The sequence below is a fragment of the Diospyros lotus genome, chromosome 4, assembly GCF_014633365.1.
Source record: "Diospyros lotus cultivar Yz01 chromosome 4, ASM1463336v1, whole genome shotgun sequence".
Classification (NCBI taxonomy): domain Eukaryota; kingdom Viridiplantae; phylum Streptophyta; class Magnoliopsida; order Ericales; family Ebenaceae; genus Diospyros; species Diospyros lotus.
The window spans coordinates 26,221,082-26,230,526 of NC_068341.1; the positions used below are offsets into that span (position 1 = coordinate 26,221,082).

Genomic DNA, 9,445 nt, shown 5'->3' on the forward strand with positions numbered 1-9,445 from the left:
GCCCTTTTTTTTTTTCCTTTTTTCTTTTCAGTCTTCTTCCTTCTTCTTCTACCTTCTTCTTTCACTTTGTTTCGAAAAATCGATCGTTTCTCATCGTAAATCTAGTTAGCATTCCTCGCCTCAGATTTGGTTGTTGTTTCTTCTTCGAAGATCTATCGCCCCTCTCTCGGTCACTCCCTGAAGGTTGTCGTTCCGATCACTTACACATGCAACCCAAAGCCTCGCCATCGATCGTTCCTTCTGTCGATCATCGTTGTCGTCCCTCCGAGGTCATCGTAATCGTTCCCTTAGTAACCCCTCTATGTGTGTGTGCGCGCGCGTACGCACACGTGCACGTACATAGATGACTATATGTATTGTGTATGTATGTGTAATAACGTATGAATGTATCTATATTCATTTCTTCTAGAAAATATGGCACCACTTCTCAAGCATTTCCTTATTAAAGTGTAATAGCATATGAAATTTATTTCGTTGTTTTTGAAGTTATGCAGTATATATGCTTGTTTCAGTAAACGTTCACTCTATTTATATTAAGTAAAGTTGAGTTAAAATGGGTTTGGAGAAATTTAAAAAGGTAACAAATCATTTGCTTCTATGTATCGTGTACGTTTGGTCTATATTGCTTCTATGCATCATTTGCATCATACTTGTTAAGTTATATAGTTAATCCCTATTTTGTATTCTGTATTGGCATCTTATCAAGTAATTAATATAATGTTGGTGGTTATATGAATGCTTCATGAACTTTATATTTATATTGTTTGAATGTATTATTGAATTTATGTTTATTGTTTATGTTTGTATTTTATATTGGCATCTTATCAAGTAATATGTTGTCAGTGGTTATATTTGTTTGAATGTACTATTTTTTATAATTTTTTATATTAAAAATTATATTTGCAAAAAGTTTCTATATTTTTAAGAATTATAATTTACCCAACGTTTCTTATTCCTACATTTTTTAAAAAATATCATTTTTTCGTTTTCGTGCGACCTAAAAGATTTGACTTGATCATCAAAGAACATATCAAAACATCAAGTATTGCGTTTACCGGTGGAGCAAGGCTTGGATAGGCATAGGGTCAAGAACAATAGTTGGACAGATTTGATTTTAGATAAGTTGGTGGTGATTGAGTCCAACCATCATTATTTAGCACCCACCACGGAACCAACTTCTACAGTTTTCGTGTATTCGTTCATACACGTGTTTACTTTCCAAGTCTATGTGTTTTATTATGATTATTATGGCATATTTTTACTTGATTTCATGATTATTATGGCATTTATGCATAAAAAATTTATAAAAAAATATCCAAAAAAAAATATAAAAAGTAAGAATACTCACACTTGGACTATTGCACAAGTGTTTTAACTGCCTCGCACTCGGACTCCTGTTTGTATTGCACTTGGCTTCAACTATATATATTTTAATGTTCAATCATCTATATATATTTTAAAATATTTTTCAAAAATAAGAAATAAATTTTTATTACAATATGAATTATATTATAATTAAATAAAAAAAATTATTTCTTTTATATTTCATAACTACAGTTTAATGTTGCCACCAAACTATTTGATATTATATTTATTATTTTATATATAAACAATTTTGTACATTTTTATTTTATAAAATTCTACAAACTTTTCTGAAATTGAAAGAGTTGTCCGGCCATCTATCATGTCGTTATGGGAATTTTGGACTAGAACAGTGAAGAGGATTCAGCCAACTATTGTAATTTACTATATATAATTATTTTATTTTTTATAATAATTATAAATACTAATAATTAATAAAAATAATATTAAATATTTCTCATTTATCATTAATTAATAAAATTGTTTTGATCCAAATTTATATTGTAAAAATTAAATTGAATGTTATAAATTATTTTCTTTTAAAAAATTAAATATTAAAATAAATTTAAATTAATGATTATTTAATTTATTTTATGAAATTAAATATTAATTTAAAATAATAAAAAGATAGTATAATTATTATATTTTATCTAAAAATAAAAAATATAACTTAAAAACTAATATAACACTCATATGACTCATAAATTCAAAAAGACTAAGCTAAATTAAAATTCTGCATATTTCTCACAAATTCAACATTCAATAATTGTGATTTTGATTGAATTGTTTCTTTAATTGCCCCCAAGACTTTGGTCACCACCAACCATTTCTCCCAGGCATCATACACTTATCATGACGATAAAGCCTATTGACGAACTTAGCTCGAATATTTTCAATTGAAGTTTCTAATAACTCGGACTGAGAATCCCCCCATTGAAACTCATCACAGCTGCTTCGTTGAATACTTGCATGTGAATCTGGCCATTCTTCGTCATTCTCATAAAACTCATCACAGCTGCTCTGTTGGATACTTGTCTGTAAATCTGGCCATACTTCTTCATTCTCATATACCATATGAACAGCACATTTTGTTGGAGCAAACATTAGACTACTACTTTTAAAATAAAAAATGATAATCTCAGGCCTGTCGTTCTTAATTTCAGTGAAATAAGACTTGTAAAGATGTTCACGTGTCAGGTAACACAAAAATAAGTGATCCGACTGAAATTCGAAGTCACAAATGTTGGTAAGACTGGCATGGACTAGATCATCATTGTACATATGGTAATATTCCACAGAGACTTTGGCACCAATTGAAGGAGCCTTTGCTTTAAAAGCAGCACATAAAACAAAACCCCTCAGCCTTTGATACGAATCTGGCATCAGATGAATTCGAACATAATGTCCCATATCATTTTGATAGCTGAAACACTTTGGAATATCTCTTCCAGGGACAACAAAAGCGAATCCTTCAGTACAAGTAACCTTATCGGGTGGGGGGGGAGAGACAGAATCAGAGAGAGAGAGAAGCTTAAGATTATTTCTCAAAAGTTCAAGGAGGAGGCTGGGCCTATTCTCTACTAATGTGTGACAATCACTTAAAGCGGCCGACCGAAGGAAGCTAGATAGCATAGGCGGATCCGGCAACGTTTCTAATGATGTGCATCCACTTGCAGCAAGGTAGTCAGTACATGTCGGGAGATAGGACACCGTTTTAAGCTTCTTGCAATTCGCAAAATAAATACAGAGCCGGTCAAGACGTCCAATGCTATCTGGTAAACTAATAATGTTGCTACCACTAAGGTCTAAAGATGCCAGCCGGACAAGACCTCCAATGCTATCCGGTAAACTAATAATGTTGCTATCACTAAGGTTTAAACATAACAGCTGGTCAAGACCTCCAATGCTATCTGGTAAACTAGAAATCTTGCTATCACTAAGGTGAAAAGTTGACAGCTGGCCAAGACCTCCAATGCTATCTGGTAAACTAATAATATTGCTACCACTAAGGTTTAAATATGACAGCTGGCCAAGACCTCCAATGCTATCTGGTAAACTAATAATGTTGCTACCACTAAGATTTAAATATGACAGTTGGCCAAGACCTCCTATGCTATCTGGTAAACTAATAATGTTGCTACCACTAAGGTCTAAAGATGCCAGCCGGTCAAGACCTCCAATGCTATCTGGTAAACTAATAATGTTGCTACCACTAAGGTTTAAACATAACAGCTGGCCAAGATCTCCAATGCTATCTGGTAAACTAATAATCTTGCTATCACTAAGGTGAAAAGTTGACAGCTGGCCAAGACCTCCAATGCTATCTGGTAAACTAATAATCTTGCAACCACTAAGGTTTAAATATGACAGCTGGCCAAGACCTCCAATGCTATCTGGTAAATTAATAATGTTGCTACCACTAAGATTTAAATATGACAGTTGGCCAAGACCTCCTATGCTATCTGGTAAACTAATAATGTTGCTACCACTAAGGTTTAAATATGACAGCTGGCCAAGACCCCCAATGCTATCTGGTAAACTAATAATGTTGCAACCACTAAGGTTTAAATATGACAGCTGGCCAAGACCTCCAATGCTATCCGGTAAACTAATAATGTTGCTACCACTCAGGTTTAAATATGACAGCGAGGATAAGGAGCCTAGGTCATTTGGGAGACATCCTTCTGAAAAGATGCAGTCACTGAGAATTAGAGTAACCAATGACGATAAGCCTGATAGAGGAGGTAGCTCAAAACCCATGAGATCTTGACTATCTTTCCAAATTGGACATGATGAGTTCTGTGAATTCCATAGAGACGATGTTACTCCTCCCTTGCAACCCTGAAATGACAAATAAACTAGTTTCTTCAGGTGTATAATCGAGAATGGTAATTGCTTAATAGCAGTAAGATCAGCCCTCAGTTCCAACAAGCTTTCCAATCCTCCTATGTTCTCGGGCAACTTGCTAAGTTTTGAGCAGCCAGAAACAAGCAAATTCTCAAGACGTTTCAACCCACAAATGCCACTTGAAAGACTTGTAAGTTCCTTGCAATCCCGCAGCTTAATAGATTCAAGATTGATAAGATGTTCAACTAGCAATTCCTTTACACAAGTATTATCCAATTCAAGCCAAACTAAGCATTCCGTAGCAGACGCTAAGACTTCAGAAATATTTTCGAGTCTTGAGCAATCAGAAAGAACAAGTTTTTTAAGGGATTTAAGCCACCACCGCGTAGGAAGAACCTTAAGATTTTTGCAGCCTCTTAAATTTAAGACGGTAAGCCTTTTGGTGGCTTCAATGGATGGGTCGATCTCAACCAAGTTCGTACAACCTTCAAGAACCAACTCCTTAAGATTTGTTACCTGGGTAAAATCACATAATTCAACTTGTTTAAACATTGCCATAGATATCAATAGACAAAATTTATTAGGAAAAATTGAACTTTGATAATGCAAGCATATATAGTAAAAAAAAAAAAAAAGCAATAGAACTTATTTCACTCATACCATTCCACCATTCCAAAGTTGTTTCAGGCGGCTATGCGACAGATTTAGTTTGATAAGGCTGTTCGACTGAAAATTTGATGGCAAGTATTCTAAAGGGTATCCCCACCAAGTAAGGCAGCATAAATCACTGGAGAGGTAGTCGAGACCATTAGGAAGCTGAAAATAACTAAGTTGGAGCAGTCGCAATTTGCTCATATTTGAAAACGCATCAGGACTCAAGGATATCTCATTTCTTCCATAAGAATTCAAAACTATGGCCTCCACTGCTTCAGTGCCCTAACAAACAAGGGGTAAAAATAAGAAACCAAAACTTAATGAAAGGGAAATGCAACTTTTATGTTGTGCAAAATAATCTATTTAAATATGTTCCATTCTATTGGAAGCAAAAAAATAATATTGTATAAATTGTGTTAACATGATGATCAATAAATTAACATGAAAAGATTTTGTTGGTCCAGTTACATAAAATATTTTGTCCAAGCATGCATGAGAAGATATTATTGAGTAAAAACAGAAATATAAAAAAATAAAGATAACCCTCAATGGACAAACTTATTAGACTCTTAGATGATAAGATAATATTAACAAATTCAACACATTTTCAGATGAGAACACTTGCACTTACTGTTTTTTTTGTGAGTGTATGGCAGATCTCTTCGTAATTCCACAACCTGCTTCTTCCACCGGACTCTTTTGGGGATTCTTCATAAACAATATGACGTCCCATTTCTTGTACCAGATCATGCATATCTATCATATTGTCTCTTATTGTTACAAGTGCCTTGCCTTCAAGAACACTTATTCCAATATGAGCGTGGAAACCACAAGCATGCAATATTTCTATTACATAATCTTTACTCAGCCTCTTATAGAAGCACGCAATGTCAAGAAAAATTTCCCTTTCTTCATGGTCCAGTCCGTCATAGCTTAATTTGAGCACTGCCTGAATGTCTGCATTGGGCCACTGCCTTAATTTATCAACTGCACTTCGCCACTCAATTATGCTTCTGCGAAAAAGAAAAGAACCCAAAACTTGGAGAGCTATTGGAACTCCTCCAGCGTAACAAACAAAACTCTCTGTGAGTTCCTCAAAATCCTGTGTTGGCTGGTTGTTTCGGAATGCATTATAACAAAATAGCTTAAAAGCTTCCTCGTAATATAATGTCTCAACGTTGTAGACAGGACCATATTTGGCAAGTAAATGATTGTTTCTGGTCGTTATTATAATTTTGCTTCCTCGACCAAACCAATCAAGTCTTCCAACAAGGGCATCCAGCTGATTTAAATGGTCTACATCATCCAGGACTACAAGAACCCTCTTATTCTGTACAGCATTCCTTAATGTCCCAGGCAAATCAATATTTCTTATTTTTATTTCACTGTCGGAGACTGAGCGTATATCAGCTAGAAGAGATTTTTGCAATGACTCCAAACCATGTTTCTCAGAAGTTTCTCTGACATTTGCAAGGTAGCATCTACCATCAAACAGAGAACAAATTTGGTTATAAACAGCCTTGGCAATAGTAGTCTTTCCCATACCACCCATTCCACATATTCCTACCATACGTGGATCATCCAAATCCAATTTCATTAGTGATATCACTTTTTCCATACGAGGACGCAATCCAACAGAATCTTCAGGAATGCTTGAACCATAATCTCCCAGTGCATTTAGAATCTGAATGGCAATGTTTCGAACAAGTTCTGCTTCAGGTCTGCCCATTAGATGAGTTTAAGAACTCAAATACAGATGATAGCTAAGATATTCTTAATCATAACATACTGCCAGTAACCACAAAATATATGAATATATTTCCACCAAAATTTACACGGAGGCATCGGAGCTAGGTGACCCAAAAATATATTGATTGAGAAAATATGTACTTAGACATAATCCAATTCTTTTGGTTCAATTGCAGTTTTATTTTTAGTTTGTTTTTTCTTTAACGCGAAATAATTGCAGAAGTAACACATTATAATGAATTAATATTCAATATTAATATCTATGAAAAGTCTAACTACCAGCAATTGCCAAAGAACTGTCAAATTAGAAACGCTAAATCAGAAGGGACGACTCTGTTGGGGAATTGAGGCCAAACATTGAAGTTGCAATAACAACCACCTGGTAGTTAGATTCCCAGTCTAATATAGATCTAATAGGGGCCAAATGCAAAAGATCCATTTATAATTGAATTTCACTTAGATATTACCAAATCCAATATGTATGTACTAAGCTAAATTATTCATTAAACAGTATAACTATTTTGACAATTTTTGGATTAAAATTTAACTATTTTAACAAGGAATTAATTAAACACGATGACATATATTACGATTCTAATTATTTATATTTTCTTATAAGTATAATATATAAACTATTAGATATACAAATATAGAGTTAATTAATATTTAAAAAAAAAGGTTGACTTGTTGAGAGATAGTTGTTACCTGTGCGTTTTTGTATCCCACCCAGAAATGTTGGCCGCTTCCGTTAAAGCATTCCTCCATCTCTGCACCTTCTGCTTCTCCTTCTTTTTGCTGGAATCCCGCTCGTGTTTGGCGAATGCTTTTCCAATGCTCCCTCTTTGTTTCCGTAAATCCGAGGGATCGACTTTATAGAATACCGGCAAAATGGTGAGTCCCCTCGTCTTCTGGCACTCGAGGATGTAAGCGAGTTCCTCCAAGCACCACTTGGAAGAAGCGTAGTTCTTGGAGAAAACAACCACGGCAAACCTCGACTCTTCGATGGCTTTCAGGAGCGTCGGAGAAATGTATTCACCTCTCTCGAGCCTCAGGTCATCCTTGAACGTGAAAATGCACTTCGCATCCAGAACGGAATAGAGATGGTCAACGAAGCTGTTCCGGGTGTCTACGCCTCTGAAGCTCAAGAAGACGTCGTATTTCCAGGAACTAGACCCAGAAGAGAGAGAAGCTCCGTCCTGCAATTGGATGCTGGTGGAAGCCATTGTTCTCCGTTGCGGGTCTTGACAATATAGGAAGCTATAGCAGCAGAGCTTCAATGGTGGATGGCGAAATCCAAAGCGAAGACAGGATATTGAGGAGAGGAACTGCAAAGAGCAGAGAGCAAAGAGGAAATGAAGAAGAAATGGAACGTGAATTGAAGAACACGCAGCTATAGAAAGGGGGGAGATGATGCGCGCGTATGTACAAAAATGATTTTAGAGAGTGAGAGAGAGAGAGAGAGAGAGAAACCGCGAAGCAACAGCGGCCGTTGTATTGCGTGCAATATACGCGTGAAATTGGAAATTTCAATCCTCGAAATTTCATTCAAAATATTTGAATTAATTATAATAAATTTATAAATATTAATACATGTAAATAAACTAACTTATAAATTACAATTATATTCCTTTTTACCAAATAGATGCTCACTGTGAATAGATTAAATATATCAATTATTATATATTTATTAAAATAATTTTCACTTAATTTTTTAAAAAATATCATTATAAATAGATTAAATTTAACTGTTAAAATTTTTAAATTTAAAAACTCACGTTGTCAAAACTTTGTTTTTTTATTTAAAACGTAATGAACTTAAAATATAAAAAAGATATATATTTTTTAATTTAATAAATATTTTAAAAATATATATAATTACTTCAAGGAAGTCACTTTGGTTCCTTAATTGTAAAAAATATTTTTGACATTTAAAAAAAATATAAAAGAGTAAATAAAGTTTAATTCTATGTTACAATTTCTTTCATATTGTTAATTAACTATCATTAAATTTTATAAAAAAAATTAAAATATTTTTATATTTAAATTTATTCTCTTCTTTTCTCTTTTTTTTATATCTCCTTTATTTTTATATCTCTAAAGAAACGACGACAATCACAAACAATAAAATTTGTTCATGACGATGGTAGCAAAATGAAATCAATGACAATGAAAATTGTTCGTGTGAATAGTAACAAAATAAAAGTAAAAACATCTTCTCTCTAATATTTTTTTTTCCAATCTGTCCCCTTTTCTCTATCTTTTTCTCTTTTCCTTTCTCTTTTTGTTTTTCTTTTTTTAAACATAGACATGAGTAGAAAGGTTCATTCTCTCTATCTAAATTTTTTTTTTTCGTTTTTATTTATTCTCTCCTTCAAACTCAAAGTCACATTAGAGATAATTAACTCCAATCATTATCGTAAAATTACCTAAGTCATATTAAAAATAAAAATTAAATTTATAATATTTAAAAATTTATAAATAATATTTAAAAAAATTTATACTACTAAGATGTCATAGACAACAATATTCTCTTTACTACAAGTCTGGCAACTAATAATATTTTTAATTTATATGCTATAGCTAATAATCAAGGAAAATACTCAAAAAAAACTAGGGAATGCGTTTAAATTTGAGGAAATAAGACGATGTCACAATGTGAATATACTAAGTTACCTACCTTCTTAAAAGGGAATAGAATTATTGCATTATAACCTAGAAATGCATGAACTTTGGCTTTTCAATAATGCATTTAATATTTATTTTTATTCACCTGGAAGACAGGTACTCAGGTAGGAGTCTTCGGGAATCCTCTTCAAATTCTGCAAGTAAAGTA

At 33.3% G+C, this 9,445-nt stretch overlaps 1 protein-coding gene across 7 annotated transcripts; it reads right to left on the bottom strand.

Moving 5' to 3' along the window:
- Positions 1-2,113: 2,113 nt before the first annotated feature.
- On the bottom strand, positions 2,114-8,080 carry LOC127800650 (disease resistance protein RPV1-like). 7 transcript variants are annotated; one of them, XM_052335383.1, is made up of 5 exons: positions 7,318-8,080; positions 5,495-6,584; positions 4,870-5,145; positions 3,882-4,725; positions 2,114-3,812 (listed from the first exon to the last, which is right to left on the bottom strand). In XM_052335383.1, exons 1-5 carry the CDS (start codon positions 7,833-7,835, stop codon positions 2,176-2,178), a joined length of 4,365 nt encoding a protein of 1,454 aa, XP_052191343.1. In that variant the 5' UTR covers positions 7,836-8,080; the 3' UTR covers positions 2,114-2,175. The 7 variants fall into 7 exon arrangements, with proteins under 7 accessions (XP_052191343.1, XP_052191346.1, XP_052191344.1 ...); XM_052335386.1 differs by having other exon boundaries at positions 2,114-3,398; positions 3,813-4,725; XM_052335384.1 differs by having other exon boundaries at positions 2,114-3,743; positions 3,813-4,725.
- Positions 8,081-9,445: the final 1,365 nt, after the last annotated feature.

What these genes read in the sequence shown, in the direction of transcription:
- LOC127800650 (XM_052335382.1), bottom strand. Translation starts at nt 7,835, where the DNA reads ATGGCTTCCACCAGCATCCAATTGCAGGACGGAGCTTCTCTCTCTTCT. An exon ending in ATACACTCACAAAAAAAACA is followed by an intron (nt 5,146 to 5,494) that starts GTAAGTGCAAGT and finishes CTTGTTTGTTAG; the next exon opens with GGCACTGAAGCAGTGGAGGC. An exon ending in AACTTTGGAATGGTGGAATG is followed by an intron (nt 4,726 to 4,869) that starts GTATGAGTGAAA and finishes GATTTTACCCAG; the next exon opens with GTAACAAATCTTAAGGAGTT.